Source organism: Bos grunniens, chromosome 15, assembly GCF_055505025.1.
Source record: "Bos grunniens cultivar Pamir isolate PY7600 chromosome 15, Bosgru_T2T1.0, whole genome shotgun sequence".
In the NCBI taxonomy this organism is placed as follows: Eukaryota; Metazoa; Chordata; class Mammalia; order Artiodactyla; family Bovidae; genus Bos; species Bos grunniens.
The window spans coordinates 16,369,374-16,391,425 of NC_141179.1; the positions used below are offsets into that span (position 1 = coordinate 16,369,374).

The 22,052-nt window shown below is 41.9% G+C and overlaps 1 protein-coding gene across 1 annotated transcript in view; it reads right to left on the bottom strand.

The window, feature by feature from the left end:
- Window positions 1–2,072: 2,072 nt before the first annotated feature.
- The window catches only part of PIWIL4 (piwi like RNA-mediated gene silencing 4), a 55,884-nt gene continuing 35,904 nt past the window's right edge, over window positions 2,073–22,052 (bottom strand). The window contains exons 12-20 of the mRNA XM_086341935.1: window positions 20,394–20,578; window positions 18,362–18,434; window positions 13,465–13,665; window positions 12,360–12,463; window positions 10,220–10,290; window positions 8,730–8,883; window positions 3,351–3,476; window positions 3,097–3,244; window positions 2,073–2,420 (exon numbers count right to left, since the gene is read on the bottom strand). Of these exons, the coding sequence (XP_086198061.1) occupies window positions 2,304–2,420; window positions 3,097–3,244; window positions 3,351–3,476; window positions 8,730–8,883; window positions 10,220–10,290; window positions 12,360–12,463; window positions 13,465–13,665; window positions 18,362–18,434; window positions 20,394–20,578 (1,179 nt within the window). The 3' untranslated portion in view covers window positions 2,073–2,303. The remainder of the gene's footprint in view (window positions 2,421–3,096; window positions 3,245–3,350; window positions 3,477–8,729; window positions 8,884–10,219; window positions 10,291–12,359; window positions 12,464–13,464; window positions 13,666–18,361; window positions 18,435–20,393; window positions 20,579–22,052) is intronic.

Consider the following 22,052-nt stretch of genomic DNA (forward strand, 5'->3'; position numbering starts at 1 on the left):
GCGTCAAAATATTTTTGCATGCCACCATATTCTCACCCCTGGGGCATTCACACAGGAAAAGGATAGAAGATGAGGGAAAAGCAGCAAAGGAAACAGAATGAGTGTTGGACGCAGCAGGAGAGAAACCAGGAGAGTGTTACCCTAGAGGCCACGTGGAGTGACGCAAGATGGAGGGAATGACCAACTGGGTCAAATATGGTGACAGGTCAGCGAAGATGAGGACAGAGAACTGACCATCAGATTTGATAAATCAAGTCACTGCCTCTTTGACCAAAGTGATTTTTGCTGTAATGGTTGTGCTGAAATTCTGAGTGGCATATGAAATTGGATGCATCAGTCATGGACGACTCTTGAGAAGCTGAGAATTGGATTATTTCCTGTCGTATCAATAAACAAGGATGCTACAGTCATCCGGATTCCAGCCCTCCAGGGCACTCAGGAAGGAGAAGAGTCCCTGCCATCAGAAGCCATCAGACTGCAGCCACTCCCTACAGGGAGCCCTGAGGAACTCAGGATACTGGCCCCAGAGAGCTGAGATGCATATGAAAGGAATGTCTTCAGTGAGTCCAGACTCTTGCATCTTTCCATACATAGAAAAGAACCAAATACCTTGAGATACCTTATTTCTTGAATTCTTAAAAAATAGTTTTGATATTCAGACTACCTGCCCTTTGTTGCAAACCGATACAACCTGACTCCTCCAACCCTCTCCTCAGAGCAATTCTCTCGGGGTCACTTGAGATGCCGTCTCCCAGGCGTGAAGTCCTAAAAATTCCCACTGGATAAAACATACCTCCCAACTTTAGGATTGTGACTATTTTTTAAGTTGATAAAGTTTCTCTGTAGAGAGGCGCAAAGAAACGAGGTAGGAGCTTGAGGACAAATGTTTCTTTTTTAATATGGAAGAAATAAGAATGCATTTTTCTAATGCTGATGAGTGGAAAGAATCCAGTGTGAGAGGGAAATTGATGATACAGAAGGGAGAGGGAGGAATGGTTAGAGAAGCATCCTGGATAGACCAGAGGGAACAGGAGTTAGTACACGGGCGGAGGGGTTCCACAGGAGCACAGTTTGCTTACAGTAAGGCGGGGAGGGGCAGGGTCTATGCGCACAGATGCCCTCAGGTGGGCAGATGGATGGGAGCCTGTGCAAGTTCTCTTCTGATGGCACCTGTTGTTTAGGAAGCAATAGGAGACAAGATCACAACGAGAGAAGCTGCTACCAAGTGAAATAAAGTTCCACGAGAGAATAAGTAAAATCTGAAAAAGAATACATCTATTTGTGTGTATATATGGGCTTCCAGGTGGCACTAGTGGTAAAGAACCCGCCTGCCAATGCAGGACACTGAGAGACGTAGGTTCGATCTCTGTATTGGAAAGATCCCCTGGAGGACGGCATGGCAACCTACTCCACTGTTCTTGCCTGGGGAATCCCATGGACAGAGGAGCCTGGCAGGCTATAGTCCACAGGATTGCAAAGAGTCAGGCATGACTGAAGTGGCTTAGCATGCACGCATGCATATATGTGTAAATATACATGTATAACTGAATCACTTGGCTGTACACTTGAAACTAACACAACGTTGTAAATTAACAATACTTCAATTTAAAAAAAGGAAGCATAAGTGAAATGTTCACTTTTGGAAATATAACTCAAAGAGTGATGGTGAGGTGGTTTAGGGGCTAAGAGTTTTTGCTGAAAGCCCTTAGATAATGCAGTTCATATGAAATGTCAACTAAAATTCAAATAACAATAAACACGCATGTGATGCTCTCAATTTTCTTTATTTTCTAACAACTACTTAAACCACTCAACAAAACACTCTACAACATAATTTTAAGAAAACTTCTGCAAATTTTAGGGTGGAAATTAGACCCTACCATTAAAATATCACACAAGCACTTATTTAACTTTTTGGTATTCCTTACAGGTGATGGTACATTTTAACTCTATACACCACAGAATTCACCCTGAGCACAAAGCTCTTTAAAATAAAACAACACATGTGTATACCATGTGGCTGATTCATGTTGATGAAACGCAGAGATAAGCACAATATTGTGGAGCAATCATCCTTCAATAAAAAAAAATTTTTTAATAAAAAAAATAAAAATAAACCATCATTTCTTCTGAACCATTTTGGATTCAGTTGCTGTGGCTTTTTTTTTTTTTTTCCCCCTCAGAAGTTAAAACTACACTCAATCTGCTTCCCAGAGCCACAGCCTTGAGCTTATAGAAGATTTTACAGAGTACATCAAGGGCTCCTCAGAATCCTCCACCAGCGATGCTCTCCATTCATGTTATCACAGGTAGAAGAGAGAATTGGCTAATTCCAAACTTGGTTCTTTATGAAGGCTTTGTGCCACCAGGAAGGTCAGCTTGCGTGCATACTGACAGGGAGCTGGAATACTGATTAGGCCCTAAGGAGGAAAATGTATTGATAGTAATTAAGAGGAAAACTTACTCTTCAAAGCAGTATTCTTGCCTGAGGTTTTTTTCATCCACTAGTTATACATATATTAGAATGTGTGTAAATCAGTAAGAACTCACCAACAAAGGGCAACCTCGCTCACTGAGAACTTAAATTCGCTGGGCAGGATGGGGAGCCGAGAGGTTTCATGACGCCCGGACCTGTGAGCCACACACTGAGGGCTGACCTACGTTTCCTACAATTTGATGCTCTGAGGGGCTGCGCGCAAATCTTGGCTTTGGACCTTGACAGCAGCTCTGGAATGGAGTCACGCCTATTGCTTTCCCACCAGACACAACATCTGAGTTGCCTTCAACTGTCTCATCTGTAACTTGGAAGTAACAATACCCTGATTTCCTCCCAGACCGGTATAAAATAATATATATAGTAATGTCTTCGAGAAATTATCAATGCTAACGCATTCTAATAGTTACTGGTATTTTATGTCTATGATAGAGTGGGTTTCATGCAGTGTGGACTGAGAAATCATCCATCCATCCATCCATCCATTCACTCATCCCTCCTTTGTGGAAATTCAGGCATTGTGCCAAAGGTGAATCGGGGGACAACTTCCAGGTGGGCACCCCAAGTTCTACTCTGCAACCAAGTACACGGCTGTCACTCACCATCCAGTTGTAGTACACGTGACACAGTTTGAATGTGAGTCTCTGCATGTGGTCGGGCTTCAGGCCATTGTCATCATAAATGACATTATAGTAGGTGGGATTAACGGTTCCCCGACAGGCCATCTGGCTGATCAAGTAAAAGTCATACCTGAGGGGAAAGGAAGGATTGTGAGAAAGAAGGCATGCAGAACAGGGCCGAACCTGACCACACATGGTCAAAGCTTTGTTAAAAAATTTTTTTCTAACAGACTTGCCATTCCGGCCGTGTTGCTTCCGAATCCACGACAGTGCCAAGTGGTGGGTTCTGCAGATTTCGGCCAGTTTCCGCCAAGAATCGTGGCATGCCCTTCTTCCTGACCACAATCACTGACAGTTTGGGGCTTAAGACCAGAGACGCAAAATAAAAAATAGTAATAATAAGAAGACGGAGAGAACTAAAACCAAGCCATGCAGCCTTTTCTATTTATTTATATATTTTTGGTAATTTTAAAATGAAATAAATTCATTTATTCACAAAATGCTGCAAAACAAAGAAAATTAAAATTACCCCTAATCTCCCCTCCTCCCTGAAATACAAACAGTCTTTAAATTAAGGATCATCTTCATTTGTTGCCAAAGTGTGGTATGTCCAATCACTTGACCAGTTTCCATCATTGAAAGGGGATGGGGAAGAATGGTTCATCAGTTCAGTTCAGTCGTTCAGTCATGCCTGACTCTTTGAGACCCCATGAATTGCAGCATGCCAGGCCAGCCTGTCCATCACCAACTCCCGGAGTTCACTCAAACTCACGTCCATTGAGTTGGTGATGCCATCCAGCCATCTCATCCTCTGTCGTCCCCTTTTCCTCCTGCCCCCAATCCCTCCCAGCATCAGAGTCTTTTCCAATGAGTCAACTCTTCGCATGAGGTGGCCAAAGTACTGGAGTTTCAGCTTTAGCATCATTCCTTCCAAAGAACACCCAGGGCTGATCTTCTTTAGAATGGACTGGCTGGATCTCCTTGCAGTCCAAGGGACTCTCAAGAATGGTTCATGGGACAATAAATTACAATTAGCACTTCTAAAGAAAGCATTTATAGAATTATACACAAAGAGAAGATTCTTTTTTCCATTAGCAATCATCTCCCTGTTTCACCTTCGCTCTTCTTCTCAATTTCTGAATAAAAAATGGAAAACTAGCAGCTCTCCTTACTCCTCCAGTCATTGCTTCTGAATCCTGCAAAACACATGCCTGGGAGGGTGGATGGACAGACCACATACACCTTAGGGCCAAATGCTGAATGACCAGGTGTTAAGTGTTAATAGATAAAATCCAAATATTCGCCCCTGGTAGCTCAGCGGTAAAGAATCCACCTGCAATGCAGGAAACTTAAGTTCAATCCCTGCGCTGGGAAGATTTCCTGGAGAAGGAAATGGAACCCACTGCAGTATTCTTGCCTGCGAAATCCCACAGACAGAGAAGCCCGGTGAGCTACAGCCCATGGAGTCTCAAAAGAGTTAGACATGACTGGGCGACTAAACAAAAACAAATATTTGCCATTATGGGAGAAACCTCCAGATCACTGAAAATTCACTTTAAGCACTTTATCTTAAAAATACTTTATTAATGTTTTCAATCTCGAAACTTTTTAAAAGTTGATGTCATGGTGCAGGAGAACTAACTCTTTAGCATTGTCAGCTGCTAAAATGTATCCTGCAATCCCCAAATTGCATGCTGGTGACTCTTGGATCAGTTAGATTGACCCAATGCAAACCACTTCAGTATTCTTGCCTTGAGAAACCCATGAACAGAATGGAAAGGCAAAAGGATAGGCACTGAAAGATGAACTCACCAGGTTGGTAGGTGCCCAGTATGCTACTGGAGAAGAGTGGAGAAATAACGCCAAAAAGAATAAAGAGACGGAGCCAAAGAGAAAACAATGCCCAGTGATGGATGTGTCTGGTGGTGAAAGTAAAGTCCAATGCTGTAAAGAACAATATTGCATAGGAACCTGGAATGTTAGGTCTATGAATCAAGGTAAATTAGAAGTGGTCAAACAGGAGATCGCAAGAGTGAACATTTACATTTTAGGAATCAGTGAACTAAAATGGACTGGGATGGTTGAATTTAATTCAGATGACCATTATATCTACTACTGTGGGCAAGAATCCCTTAGAAGAAATGGAGTAGCCCTCAGGGTCAACAAAAGAGTCTGAAATGCAGTACTTGAATGCAATCTCAAAAACGACAGAATGATCTCTGTTTCCAAGGCAAACTATTCAATATCACAGTAATCCAAGTCTATGCCCCAAATACTAATGCCAAAGAAGTTGAAGCTGAATGGTTCTATGAAGACCTACAGGACCTTCTAGAACTAACCAAAAAAGTGACCAAAAAAAGATGTTCTTTTCATTATAGAGGACTGGAATGCAAACATAGGAAGTGAAGTAACAAGCAAGTTAGGCCTTGAAGTACAAAATGAAGCAGGGCAAAGGTTAACAGAGTTTTGCCAAGAGAATGCACTGGTCATAGCAAACACCCTCTTCCAACAACACAAGAGAAGACTTACACGTGGACATCACCAGATGGTCAATACTGAGATCAGATTGATTATATTCTTTGCAGCCAAAGATGGAGAAGCACCAAAAACATGGCCAGGAGCTGACTGTTGCGCATATCATGAACTTCTCATTGCCAAATTCAGACTTAACTTGCAGAATGTGGGGAAAACCACTAGACCATTCAGGTATGACCAAAATCAACTCCCTTACAATTACACAGTGGAAGAGACAAATAGATTCAAGGGATTAGATCTCATAGAGTGGCTGAAAAACTACAGACAGAGGTTCATGACATTGTACAAGAGGCAGTATCAAGACAATCCCCAAGAAAATGCAAAAAGGCAAAATGGTTGTCTGAAGAGGCCTTACAAATAGCTGAGAAAAGAAGAGACGCTGAAGTCAAGGGAGAAAAGGAAAGATATATCAATCTGAATGCAGAGTTCCAAAGAATAGCGAGGAGAGATAAGAAAGCCTTCCTCAGTGATCAATGCAAAGAAATAGAGGAAAACAGTAGAATGGGAAAGACTAGAGATCTCTTCAAGAAAATTAGAGATACCAAGGGAACATTTCATGCAAAGATGGGTACAGTAAAGGACAGAAACAGTATGAACCTGACAGAAACAGAAGATATTAAAAGGTGGCAAGAATACACAGAAGAACTATACAAAAAAGTATCTTAATGACCCAGATAATCACGATGGTGTGATCACTCACATAGAGCCAGACATCCTGGAATCCGAAATTAAGTGGCCTGAGGAAGCATGACTACGCACAAAGCCAGTGGAGGTGATGGAATCCCAGTTGAGGTATTTCAAATTCTAAAAGATGATGCTGTGTAAGTGCTGCACTCAACATGCCAGCAAATCTGGAAAACTCAGCAGTGGCCACAGGACTGGAAAAGATCAGTTTTCATTCCAATCCCAAAGAAAGGCAATGCCAAAGAATGTTCAAACTACCACACAATTGCACTCATTTCACATACCAGGAAAGTAATGTTCAAAATTCCCCAAGTCAAGCTTCAACAGTACATGAACCAAGAAATTCCAGATGTTCAAGCTGGTTTTAGAAAAGGCAGAGGAACCAGAGATCAAATTGCCAACATCCGCTGGATCATCAAAAAAGCAAGAGAGTTCCAGAAAAACATCTACTTCTGCTTCATTGATTATGTTAAAGCCTTTGACTGTGTGGATCACAACAAACTGTGGAAAATTCTTCAAGAGATAGGAATACCAGACCAGCTGACCTGCCTCCTGAGAAATTTGTATGCAGGTCAAGAAGCAACTGTTAGAACCGGACATGGACCAATGGACTGGTTCCAAATTGCGAAAGGAGTTCATCAAGGCTGTATATTGCCACCCTGTTTATTTAACTTCTATGCAGAGTACATCGTGTGAAATGCCGGGCTGGATGAAGCACAAGCTGGAATCAAGATTTCCAGGAGAAATATCAATAACCTCAGATATGCAGATGATACCACTCTCATGGCAGAAAGCAAAGTGGAACTGAAAAGCCTCTTGATGAAAGTGAAAGAGGAGAGTGAAAAAGTTGGCTTAAAACTCAACATTCAGAAAATTAAGATCATGGCATCTGGTCCCATCACTTTATGGCAAATGGATAGGGAAACAATGGAAATAGTGACAGACTTTATTTTCTTGAGCTCCAAAATCACTGCAGATGGTGACTGCAACCATGATATTAAAAAATGCTTGCTCCTTGGAAGAAAAGCTATGATCAACCTAGACAGCATATTAAAAAGTAGAGGTATCACTTTGCCAACAAAGGTCTGTCAAAGCTATGGTTTTTTTCCAGTATTCATGTATGGATGTGAGAGTTGAACCACAGGAAGGCTGAGCATTGAAGAATTGATGCTTTTGAACTGTGGTGTTGGAGAAGACTCTTGAGAGTCCCTTGGACTGCAAGGAGATCCAACCAGTCAATCCTAAAGGAAATCAGTCCTGAATACTCATTGGAAGGACTGATGCTGAAGCTGAAGCTCCAATACTTTGGCCACCTGATATGAAGAACTGACTCATCAGGAAAAGACCCTGATGCTGGGAAAGACTGTAGGCAAGAGGAGAGGGGATGACAGAGAGTGAGATGGTTGGATGGCATCATGGGTTCGATGGACATGAGTTTGAGCAAGCTCTGGGAGTTGGTGATGGACAGGAAGGCCTGGCGTGCTCCAGACCATGGGGTCACAAAGAGTCACACACGACTGAGCAACTGAACTGAAATGAAGTGACCCAAGGTCAGTGGGGAATGAGAAAGTTTGGCTCTGATAGTTTGAATGCAGCTAAACGTGGTTTTGCCACTGAGCTATGATGCTCTCCCTCCTCTCTGATGGTCACTGATGAGGTCAAGGTTTGGCTCTTTGAGCCTCAACAGTTGTATGATGGTATAACCCTACAGAGGAGAGGGAGTGCTATGCACAACTTGGAATATAAGGCTTTCTGAGGATTTTAAGAAGCCATCTTAAGATCATAATCCTCCTCCATTTTTCTGGTTCTAACATTTTTCTTGCACTTACCACTGGATATAATCATGGAGGAAAATGGAGCAAGGCATCGAATCTAGAAATCTGACAGTAGAGAAAGGTTCTTGGTGTTTAGCATGGTCTGATTTCCAAGTGCAGCCTTGATTTCACAGCACCCACACCGCACTCAGCATCTTCTACACACCTGAACTGCAGATTAGTGCCTGCACGTCAGAGCCTTTCACCCTTGTGTTGATCTGGGCCTCGAATTTGAAACCAGAGCTTGTTTTTTTTCCCCTAGCATGTTAATATGCACGAAGCATCTTTAGCTGCCAGCAGCCCTGCAAGCTTCCTGCTGAATCTCAGTGTCAGCTGCTCTGGAGATTCCTGCCTTCTTCTGGTACCCTTACCCAGGGCCCCCAAAAGCTCACAGCACCCAGACGATTTACATAAGATTATCCCAACCACCCTCCAATCTAGGGGTGGCTGTACTTGCATAAAGCAGAAATGGGGCAAAACTTAACCACACGAAAAATAAAAGAGACAGATGCACATAATAATTTTAATAGTTGCGATGAATGTGTTAGAATTGGAAGTGGGAAAAGAATACTCATTTGATACCTGGTATTTGAACTTGCTTCAATCACACTGCTCAGCAGTTGTGGGACTTCATAGTCAACGAGTGTCTGGAGCTGACCATCGCCGACACCGTCACGGTACACGATTATCCGTGCTGGCAAACCCTGGTTATGCCTATACCACCTGTTCAGCGCCCCTGCAGGATTTGATGTTAGTAAGAGAAGGATGACTTGTCCAATGCCAACAAAGAATAACATTCCCATATATTTCAGTGTTTAAATAGCTTGCTATTTCAGACCACAGTGAGATAGGGTAATACCTAATTTGGGTTATACCTAATATAAAATTGGATAACTTTCTGGAACATTGCTGCATTTCTGCTATTTAAGGAATCATAATAGCTTCTGTGGCATAATATATCCTCAAACTCAGCATATCTCTTTAGTAAAATTTTAATATCTAAGCAATAAATTAAAATTTAATTTATGCCATAGACATACAAATTCCCCCAAACCAAATTAATACTAATTTAGTTTCTTTCAATCCTCTCAAAGACTGGATAATATTATGTAATTTTCTTCTCTAATGAGCATAATGAAAACACAAGGAAAAGACTTGGCTGCTCCTGTAAAAAACATCTCTTCACACTGACTCACCCATAAGTCTCGCTGACAGTGTGAACTCTGAAAAATTTCCACTCACTTTAAGAAACTGCCTAAAGAGCAGAGACTCCTACCCAACAGAAACTTTTCATAACTACTGCTAAAAAAATGACCAGGTTTTGAAGTGAAGGGAAAGTAATATGATAAAATTCCTGCATCTATGGCACCATTGTATTAGGAGAGTTTATGGTCCCGGAGATTGGTTTTAGTTTGATAGAAGACGACCATATGTAGAAGTCCACTACCAGGACATATCACCAAGTGCACTTTTTTGGGAAACAAATATTTACAACCCCTCAGAGTTTATAGTTGTGATGATGCAGATTGGGGGCGGGGGGAGTTGTACAGGTCACATTGCTAGGCAGGGGCCAAGCGAGTTTCGGACCTGGGTTAGAAAAGACATGGGAACCCCAGACCCCTCTTTCCACTGCATTCCTCTGTGAGGAGGGCACCCTCCCCATCTGCTGTCTTCCCCATTTTCTCCTCTGATGCCACACCTGACCTGCCAGCACCCCCACCCCCAGCTCCCCAGGCTTCTCTCCTGTTTGTAGACCTGGTCTGTCACAATTCTTGTTCCTCCAGGCTAAGTTTCTTTTGGCCTTCAAACTGCTTGCCAGAATCACCAGCAGCTACAAACTTTTCTTTCCTCCTGGCTTTCAGTTTTTCACACAGAGACACAAACGTAAATTCCACAGAGCCTATCTGTCAGCCTGAGTCAGGCCACAGCTTTGGGGTCTCCAACTAGGTGCCAATTGACTGAGGGAGACTTAAAGAGTCTGTTTCCACCTGTCTGATCTGCTAGAAGCTTATGGACTTTGGGTCTGAAGGAGCAGTCCTTGGAGCCCACCCCCACTGCTATGAGTTTAGTACCGATCATGAACACTTTTAAGCAGTCTGCAACATGAGCTGTTGTTCTCTGAAGGATACAGCGGGAAAACCACCTAAAGTAAGAAAAGAACCAAAGTAAAGTTCACCTTTGAAAGTTCTGCTATCAACATGCATAAGTATTAAATTAAGAAGTAGACATTATAACTAAATCAATGTTCATAACTTTTTATACACTATATGATTACTATTATATTAAAATGCTCTCCCTCACCCCCTCCCACTCAATAAAATTGACTGATACTAGAAACTAAAGCACAGTGCTAGCATCATATGTCTCTGGGTTCAAGTCTTGGCTGGTAAATTCACCAACTGTGTGCCTCAGTTTCCTCATTTGTGCCAAGGAAATTTACAAAATAGTAATGTAGTTAGTGGCTCCCCAGGTAGCTCAGTGGTAAAGAATCTGCCTGCCAATGCTGGAGCCATGGAAAACTTGGGTTCAATCCCTGGATCAGAAGATCCCTGGAGGAGAAAATGGCAACCCACTCCAATACTCCTACCTGGACAATCCCATGAACAGAGGAGCCTGGTGGGCTATAGTCCATGCGGTTGCAAAGAGTCAGATGCAACTGAAGTGACTTAGCATGCAAAGTAGTTAGTATTTCATAGGGTTGTTGTAAAAATTACATAAAATATGCAAAGTACTTGGTTCAGCACTTGGTACATAATAAGCACTGATAAATACAGGCCACTACATTATTAAGGAAATGTATTAGTTTAGCAGTAGACCTTTTACTTTCAAATTTCAAAGATTTCTCAAGGATAAACTTCATTTCTATAGGTAAGCTTTGGGGAATTGAAATCTTAACATGATTAACTTAATCTAGACTTCAGAAGCAAGTTCATTTACTAAAATTATTAATTAAAAGCACTTGTAAAATGAAGATAATGACTTAGTGATATACAATATCCCCATTTCTCTAGTTCTCTAAAAATGTGCAATAATCATGATGCAATTAGAAATGTTGCTAAGAAGCCAGAAGTCCCTTGCTGCCAAGTCGCTTCAGTCGTGTCTGACTCTGTGCGACCACAGAGACAGCAGACCACCAGGCTTCCCCGTCCCTGAGATTCTCCAGGCAAGAACACTGGAGTGGGTTGCCATTTCCTTCTCCAATGCATGAAAGTGAAAAGTGAAAGTGAAGTCGATCAGTCATTCCCGACTCTTAGCGACCCCATGGACTGCAGCCTACCAGGCTCCTCTATCCATGGATTTTCCAGGCAAGAGCACTGGAGTGGGGTGCCATTGCCTTCCTTAGGTGTTTGATTAAGGAAGTGACACACAGAACAGGGATCTCATACAACCTGGAATGAAGTTGGAGGCATGCAAACTGTTGCTTTGTCTGTTTCCCACAATCCCAAATATATACCTGATCACAAATTAATGCAGTAAATCAAAGAGCTTAATTCTAGGAAGCAAACCTGTTGTGAACAGCCTCAAAACACATTGTATAGTTATAAATATTGAAACAATTCTAAGAACTACAATTTAATATGTACTGTGAGTCAATGTTTAATGTGTTATTCCTCATCCTGCCTATGTTTGCTTTGTTCTAAAGATGATGTATTTTATTTCTTATTTATTTATTTATTTTTGGATGTGTGTCTCAGCAGATGGGATCTTAGTCCCCCAACAAGGGATCAAACCCGTGTCCCCTGCAGTGAAAGAGCAGAGTCTCAACCACTGGACCACCAGGGAAGTCCCCTGCCTATGTTTTTAAAAGCTGTGTAAATAAACAACCACCATATCAAGTTTCTGTGACTATTAAAAATATTAACAAGCATGTCTCGAACATTTACACAGGATAGGTAAGTTGCAGATCAGGATATAAATCCAGGCAACCTGATTCTCAACTGCTTGACATCATGAATGTAAACTTTCTAGTACAGAGCATATAAGAAATAGCCTGTCCTAATGTACATATAAAAATATTTTTATTGAAGCTAAATTTTACTCCAATATTACCCATCACATTTATATATTTATATATGTGAATATAATTTGTGACCACAAGTGTTCATATTTTAAAAATGAGTGAAGAATATAAACTATTCCTTGCTGTATAGCCTTTAGTTAAATCAGAAGTCCAAACAGTTGAAGACTATGTTAGGGTAATTTTAAAAGTACCTGGTGATTCTGGGGTTAATACTGGCCACAAATCCAACCACCATCGTTCTCTGGCTGAATGCATCTTTACAGACATTGATACCAACCACCATCAGGGACTTTAACTGTAAAATTAGATTTTTCATGATTTAATGGAACTAGGTATTATTTTCCTAAGCAATGACTTAATATGCAGTTTTTGAAAGACTCTCCGTGGTTGTGAAATTATTTAAACTCAGCCAGGGAGATCAAGGTCCAGATGAGGCAGATTATTAAACCAGAAACCAGAGAAACTTAAAGACAGAGGGAAGAATAGAGTACATACTTTGATTAAGAGACACACTGTACTCCAAAATGGCCACCAACCACTGTTGGGGGAGGCAAGGGCCATCAATGGCTTAAGGGTTCCGGTAAAGCGGTCCATCATTTATCCCTTGCCTCAGAGCTGAAGGAATCTGAAGGGAAATTCCATTCCCCATTCTTTAGCTCTCCAAGGAATCCTCACTTGTATGCATGCCTCCAGGAGGAGCAGCTGAGGGTAACCTTGTATATCCTGATTAAGGGAACAGGCAACGGGCTCTCATTCCTCCGTCTCCTCACTTCTTCCACAGTGCCCATAGTTCAGGAAAGAGAACAGAATTTTTTCAGTTCCCAACACAAACTGGAGGTTTACATCACAGGCTCTGCTATTTCCTTAAGCCCTCGGAGTGTGGAGCGAAGCCGGCGGGGGGGGCGGGGGCGGGGAGGCGTTCCACCCAGGGTGCAAGGGTCCTCTGCAAGGTAGTGGCAGGGAAAGGCAGGGGCCACAGAACCCAGATTTTAAATGATGGCTCCAAATCAAGTCCCTCCAAGTCGATGCCAGACTAGATTCTCTTCCGTGAAATATTCTGTTACCAGCTTGACTCAAGCGCCACGAGGACAGGGGCCACAACTCACCCTCCAGACCTTCCCAGTGGCTGGTGTATAACGGAACCCAGAGCAGACAAACAGATAAACAACAAACCGACCCAATAAACAAACAGTGCAAATATTTCTAGAATCACATGAAAATATCTCCTACTTTGATTCACTTTTTAAAATTCATAACTGATTGGTGACTAAAAGGAAAAGAGAGGCAGTTCCTCACCGGGATCTCCACCGCCCAGAGCTCACCCCCGAGTTTACAGATCATTTGCATGGCAATCTTGGTGGCGACACTCAGCATCATCCCCTGCTTATTCAATGTCTGAGCAAGCACACACTGGCTGGGGACTGGGCAGTCGGAGCTCAAATATTTTTTAATGGAATCATAATAGCTGGTCTGAATAGAAGGCAGAATACACATCACCTAAAAACAAAACAGACAGCAGCAACAACAAAAAGAAGAAAGTCAATTTACTTATGTTGAGAGGATGCTTTAAAAAACAATGAATTTCCATAACATCTTTCACCGTTACACTCCCAAGAGGCGAACAGCACACCTACAATTCTTCTCTTAAATGGTCTTTAAAGAGAAGACAATGAATCTAAGCCTTTTGAAATGCCTTCTCATCAGCCATCTGCTCTGCAAAGCCCCCCTCCAATCCTACCACCTCCTTGGGCTCTTCCTTCCTCTCTGTTTCTCTCCTGATTTGATTCAGTTTCCTCAAATTCCCTTCCAACCTAGCTTTTCCTCCCATTACCTCTCTTCTTTGCAGTGACCCTTCCCTGTGGCTCTCCAGCTCCCCACTCCCCAACTGCATCCAGAGACAAGCAAAGTGGAGAATTCACTTAAATCGTAGTCTTTTCCCCATTAGGCACTGGACATCCAAAATTAAAAAACAACAGTTTTTGTTTTTGTTTGTTTACTCGGACTTGAATGTAGGGTATGATGGGAGGGAAAATAAGGAGAAAGAAGCTTCAGGTGCCCTGGTAAATTCCAGTCTTCTCTGTTACTGCTTACACTTACCATCAGGTATTTCCCTCACAGAAGGACCTCTCCTGGCCTAACTCCACCTCCTTCCTATCTTTTATTCTCTACTTTCAACCACCCCCATCCCCCAAATTATAGAAAAGACAGGCACTGTCATAATCAACAGAAAACAAATATAGTGACTTTTTTCACCTATAGAATTGTTCCAAATCATAACATCAAAAGCGAAAATTATTTACACTTAATCATATAAAGCAGAAGAAAATATTTTTAAAGTACCGGAAAAATTATCTCAGGGGCCTTCCTGCCTTGCATCCTGTGAATCTGGGGCTAAGGAGGAGTGGCCCAATGGGAACCAGGACTATAAGAAGGTCAGAGCCAAGTGAGACTGGTTACACACCAGGGCTGGAGAAGTAAGCAAGTATGTGGAGAATGAAAAGGGCCATGTTTCTCACTCTCAGAGATAAGGGGTACAGATATGGAAAGGGAGTACCATCTCCTGCGGCACTGGGTTGCAACTGGGGACCTGAACACGTTTCATATTTAAAATTTTGATAAAATATTTTAATATATACATAGATACATACAGCAATAAAATAGATGCAAGTGTGCATGTATATATATGAACACCCAAGCAGTGGTGGTAGTTCAGTCGCTAAGTCGTGTCCAACTCTTGTGACCGCACAGACTAGCCCACCAGGTTCCTCTGTCCACTGGATTTCCCAGGCAAGAATACTGGAGTGAACTGCCGTTTCCTTCTCCAGGAGATCTTCTCCACTCGGGGACTGAATCCACATTTCCTGCACCACAGGCAAACTTTTCACTACTGAGCCACCAGGGAAGCCTAAGCATACACACATATATACATATTTCCTAGCTTTGCCCATTGGGAAAGCCTAGGGGCCGTGACACCCCAGCAGCAAATAAGCACACCCAGTGCCCAGATCTTGGTTTGTGATACTGATCTCTTCCAAAAGGAGTCAGGGTTCATTGGAGAAATACACAATTCCAGAGTTGGGCAGAAAAACTTAAATTAACCTGGAATATTTTACTGTGCCAGACAGTAAGGAAGTGTTCCAAGAAAGATAAGAAAACATCAAAAAGACAGAAGCCATACTGAATGGGGTTCCTACTGGCAAAACCAAGGACAATTTGGACATAGGGGCTCAAAGACTCAGACACGACTGAGCAACTGAGTGCATGCACATAGGCTGTAGGAATGGATTAAGACAAGAATTATCAATGGATTCTAACACTAGTGGGTGAAGTTTGATGAAGAACAGGATATTTACATAGTCTCAAAGTATGTCCCTACCAAAAAAATCTTAATTACCAAAAAGTGTAACTTTATAAAGAAGAAGCTTGACAGAAACCACCCTAGTAATGGAGTACCCCGGGTAAGAACACAGAATCATTCCTGTGATACTGCTGCCCAAAGTGCATAAACTGAATTTAATGATAAAGAAACAGTAGACGAACCCAAAGTGAGAGACACTGTATTAAATAACTGGTCTACTATACTCTTAAAAACTGGAAGGTCATCCAAGTCAACGGAAACTACGGAACTGTCACAAACTGAAGGAGAGATTAAAGAGAAAAGGCAACTAAATGCAATATATTAGATCTATTCATTAGAGAAAACCTTCTGGGGACAAATGGAGAAATGTGAATGGAGTGGTAGAGTAGTTGGTTATACTGCTCCCTGATTTTGATGGTTGTTCTGTGGTTCCATAGGAGAGTGACCCTGTTTGTAGGAAATGTGCATAACTGTATTAAAAGGGTAATGTGCATCATGCCTGTAACTTACTCTCAAATGTTTAGGAAAAAATAAATAAATAAGATAGGGAGGGAGGAAGGGAAAGAGGGAGGGAGAGAGGGAGGAGAGGAAATGACAGAAAATGATAGTAAACATGATCAAATGCCAACAATCGGGGAATCTGAGTGAATGGTGTATTAGAGTTCTTTATGGCACCCCACTCCAGTACTCTTGCCTGGAAAATCCCATGGGTGGAGGAGCCTGGTGGGCTGCAGTCCATGGGGTCGCGAAGAGTCAGACACGACTGAGCAACTTGACTTTCCTTTTCACTTTTATGCATTGGAGAAGGAAATGGCAACCCACTCCAGTGTTCTTGCCTGGAGAATCCCAGGGATAGGGAAGCCTGGTTGGCTGCCGTCTATGGGGTTGCACAGAGTCGGACACGACTGAAGCGACTTAGCAGCAGCAGCAGCAACAGTACTATTCTTGCAACTTTTCTGCAAGTTCAATTTTACATTTTAAAGTGAAAAATAAATGCTCTTAGAGTGAGAATTTCTTTGGTTAATAACATCCTTATGGGCAAATTTTTGTGGAAAGAGCTAGCTAACTAAACTGCTTTGTGTGAGACATGAATAGCAAGGCTGGGAGCTGGGATGAATGAGCCAGGGGAGTAAGAAAGGAGCTGGGCAGAGAAGCACTGCAGTGCAGTGAGAGGCCAAGCGAACATGTCCAGGACACGGGAAGGGTTGAGCGATCCTTTACGAAAATGTAAATCAATTTTAACTTGTCTGGAATGGTGGTATGTGATGTAATCGTGCCTTGGCCCCAAACCCTCAGCAAAGTCAGCTATACAACACACACACATACATACACTCACCACACACACACTCACTACACACACACACTCACTACACACACACCACACCACAAACACACATACACTCACAACACACACACACATACACACACTCACCACACACATGCACTCACTATACACACACCACACCACAAACACACATACACTCACAACACACACACACATACACACACTCACCACACCCACACATATCACACACACATACACTCACTACACACACACCACACCACACACATACATATACACACACTCACTATACACACAAATTACACATACACTCACAACACACACACATACACTCACCACACACACATGCACACACTATACACACACCCCACACATACATATACACACACCACACACATATGCACTCACTACACACACCACACACACACACACACATAAACACACACTCACCACACACATGCATTCACTACACACACACATACACATACATATACACACACTACACACACACGCTAACTACACACACACACACCATACCACACACAGACACTCACAACATACATACACACACTCACCACACACACTCACCACACACGCATGCACACACTACACACACACACCACACATACATACACACCATACACACATACACTCACTACACACACACCACACACACATACACACACTCACTACACACACACACCACACCACACACACACATACATTCATGACAGACACACACACACATTTACCACACACACAGGCACACACTACCCACATACCCCACATACATATACACACACCACACATACACATACACACACTCACCACACACAACATGCATACACACACACACGATACTTTGGGAAATGCAGCAATTGTGGGTATCCCCCAGGGTGTTATAAAGCAGAAGGAAAGGGCACCCATGAAGGGGGACAAGAATTCAGGGGAAAAGGGACATGGGACCATAGGTGACCTTCCAAGAACCCCTGAAACATGAGAACAAAACTGGGTGCCCCAACACTTACGGGATGAGAGTCAATTAATCTTAAACCTTAAGTAAAAGATGACCCCCACCCACAAGCTGAAAATATGCAGATGTCCAACAAGTTGATAAAGGGGTGGGCGCTCAGCCGTGTCCACATCTTTTCGGTTCCCATGGACTGTAGCCCACCAGGTTCCTCGGTCCATGGGATTCTCCAGGCAAGAATACGGGAGTGGGTTGCCATTCCCTTCTCCAGGGGATCTTCCCAACCCAGGGATCGAACCCACATCTCTTGTGTCTCCTGCATTCGCAGGCAGATTCTTTACCACTAGTGCCACCTGGGTTAAAAATTAATATTAGAAATATGAAAGGAAAATAAAATATCTGGTTAAAATATCAAGATTAATACTTTTTGGGTGTTTGGGGAAATGCACAGCAATTTGAAAACATGTGGGAGAATATGTTCAAATTCCTGCTTTCAAGACTATTAGATAAGAAGAAAAATAAAAATTATACCTCAAAACACGAAAAACTATCCTATACTTACCAACTGAACCTCATATTTAACATGCTTCTGTATAGCGTGAATAAACGCAGCTGGATTTTCTTGTACTTTTATGCTACATAAAAAGATTAATTTTGAAAATGTATAAATTTTAGTAGCACATAATCATATAGCGTTAAAAATAATAGCAGTCAATATTTATAACAGACTATAATTTGAGGGAAAAAAATCATTAAACTGAAACCTAAAATTGTCTAAAATTGCTTCTCTCAAACAAGATATGCCAGAAACATTTAATTACTATTTTTATTAACATAAAAAACAGATTAGTGAAAACTGAAATTTTCTCCATTGTATAGAGTCCCCACAGATTCTATCTAAACAACAATTCTGTTGTTCAAAATGGAATTGAAGGCATACTTTTGAAACTACAAGTCTCATTATCAAACACTGAAACAGAGTTCAAGTTAAATTGGGACTAAAAATTCTGTAATCTGAATTTCCATGGGAACTCTAAAATAAAAATCATTAGATTACTGAGATCGAGATATCCAGTTAATCTGTATGATTCAAACTAAAAGATTTTTTTTTTTCCTAGTGGCACCTTGCATGGAGCCTGGAATATCTAACCTTAATTAATCAATCAATCAGTGGACAAGTACTTATCAATTATCTGTTCTGTGGCTACAGTATATTAGGGGCCAGAGGTTACAGAAAATGATTCCACTCAGAGGAATTTATAGATCTATTTTCTTGACATGGGTTCAACCTCTCCTATGTATACATGATTGGAATGGTCCCAATGCCCAGGGGCCTTTGAAAGCTTGCCCACCAAGTGGCAGGACCAACATCTGCCTCGCACTGGTTACAACAGGAGTGACCAGCAGTTCTGTTTCAGATGGGAGAAGCTACGCATATAAATCTAATAAGTAAATAGATATGTCACAGGAGAGAAAAAGGATGGAATAAAATATGAGCTTTCAAACAAAACAGACCAAGAACAGAACAAGAGCACAGACTTGTTGGAATTTGGGTGAAAAAGAGCCTGTGATGCCAGTCCAGGTCTGAGACTGTAGCTTCTTTCTTTAATCTTTTCCTGTCTTCTTACCTCATGGGTTGAGAGAAATTAGAGCAGATGAAACTCAAACCAGGCGATTTGTTAACAGATTTGATAAGAAGAGAACTCTAGACGACAGTGTAAAATGAGACTTCGGGAACAGCTACGGTTTACAACAATTCCTGAGCTGATGATGTAACTAATTAGGAACCACGTATTTAAAGAATAATTCCCCATCCTGGCAATTAGGACATTTGCACCTCCACTACAACAAAGAGAAAGAAGTATCTGTTGTTCTTTTTTTAAGCAATGAAGTAAGGCATGACCAACTTTGTGGCTTTTCTAAATTAAAACAGTATTCAGCTTTGAGTGTGATTGTATATCAATGGATTCCTTACTAAATTGAAAGTGTCATATTTCTCTCATCCCATGCAAATAGCATAGCATTTACTATGTAATAGTAGATACTCAATAAATGTTCAAAGGCTAAATGAATGACCTGGTTCTATCAGCAAACTATCTAGATGACTAATCTTATGCCACAGGAACAGAAGAAGAAAACTTGTTTCAGATTTATTTTTACATTAAATTTTAAATCATAAAATCTATCAAATAAGTCAGGAAATGCAACTTTTGTTAATATCCTGACTGCTGTTAAGTTTTATAAACAAGTGATATGGAGGAATTAAGAAAAAAGCTGAGAAGGCAATATATGGATTTATTAAGAATTCATATCTCAACTAGTACTGGAAAAACATTGAGGTAATGAGACTACTGCCTAGTAAGAATTATGAAAATAAAGTTTTACAAAGACCAACATAAAATACATCTTAACTGGATAAAATTTTAATCATTGCCAACTCTACGTGTAACTATTTTCTTGGGACTCTATAGTAGGAAATTTTACCGACATAAAGAAACATTTGTAGCTCTTTCAGCCATTAACTCCTATTACCTTTCTAATCAAACCATATTAACTTATGAAAAAAATGAGGAGAAATTTCAGCATCTTCTCACATTTTGGGGCAATCCACATTAAATCCCATGGGACCTCCAACTCTTCTCAAGCAGTTCAGAAAGTTCTCTGTCACACTTTCAGCTCTGTTACTACATATAACCAGCCATTTATTCAAAGACTGTGCACTTAAAACCTTGCAAGTTCGTATATCCTTAGACCAGTCAGCTGCAGATGCAGGTTGACACTGAGAAAAATAACAGAGAATAATTAAATAAAAAAGACAATGTGGAGATATTTCATATTTGTCATAACAGAACAATTCAGTACAGTTTGCTACTCACAGACTTAAAACACACATATAAGTACTTCACATCTGAACACAACACACACTTCTTGGGAGTGGAGGCAACTGAATGACATCCCAGGTCAACCCTTCCTTGCCTGTAGATCCTTGGCAAGTCCCTTCACCTCATGGGGCTCTGCCATGGCAAAGGCAAGTGTCCGGTTCAAATCTCTAGGTTCCCAGGAATTCCCTAGCGGTCCAGTGGTTAGGACTCCAAGCTTTGACTGCTGAGGGCATAGGTTCAATCCCTGGTGGGGGAACTAAGACCCCATAAGCTGCACAGTGTGACCAAGAGAAAAAAAAACAACCCCAAAAGCAAACCCCACACAAATCTCTAGGTTCCCTTCCAGCTCTACAAGCCTAAGATCTTTACTACAAAAGCTCACATGAATGACTGTCCAGTTTGGTCTCTTTGCTTTGGGCTTCTAGAAGTCGTAAGTGGGAAATGCTGATGACTGATCTTCCAGGTCACCATACTGAGATGAAAAGAGCCTACCATTAAGACTACACATTATACTAGGAGTAGCTATATCCAGAAGCAAAGATGAAGCCAAGACACAGGCTCCTATCTTATTCTTGGACGGTTCCCCAGGTGACCAGGAAGAACAAGCTCCCAACATTGAAGAGGGCAGACTTCAGACTAGTCCCCAGCTTTCTGAAATCAAATCAAAAGTCCCTGGTGTGTGAGCCAGGAAGAATCACTGGTAGAATTTAAAAGGACACTATAAGCTAATCCCTTGCTACTCAGAGTGTCGTCTTGTAGCAGCGCTGTCTCCTGAGAGCTTGTTAGAAATGCAGTCCTGGGCCCCATCCCAGACCCACTGAACCAGACTCTGCATGTTAACGAGTTCCCCAGTGATTCGTCCGCATAGTACTGTTCAAGAAGCATTGCAATCCCCTTATTTTACAGACTGAAAAGTGACGGCTGAAAGTGGTTATGGAGCCAGCTGGTGGCATGGACTTGACTTTGCAGTCAGGGCATTTTCCACCAAGCACTCTGACTACCAGGCCCCAGCCATCCTCCCAGTGCCATGTCACAGAAGGCCAGGCAGGGGCTCAGCTTCAGGGGACAACCTTCACCTAAGAACCAAGGGGCAGGGTTCAGCCTCCCGAAGGGCTCTGTCTCGAGCCAGGATTCATTCTTTCCCGTTACAGCCAGTGTGAGGAGAACCACAGCCCTCTCACCTACACTCCCACCTTTACCAGCTGGCAGGTGACCCAGGACACACACCCAAGGCCACTCTGAGGCCTGTGAACTTTTTCTGTACTCAGTTTCTCAAAGTGAAAGTCACTCAGTCATGTTCGACTTTTTGCAACCACCATAGTCAACAAAAGAGTCCAAAATGCAGTACTTGGATGCAATATCAAAAACGAT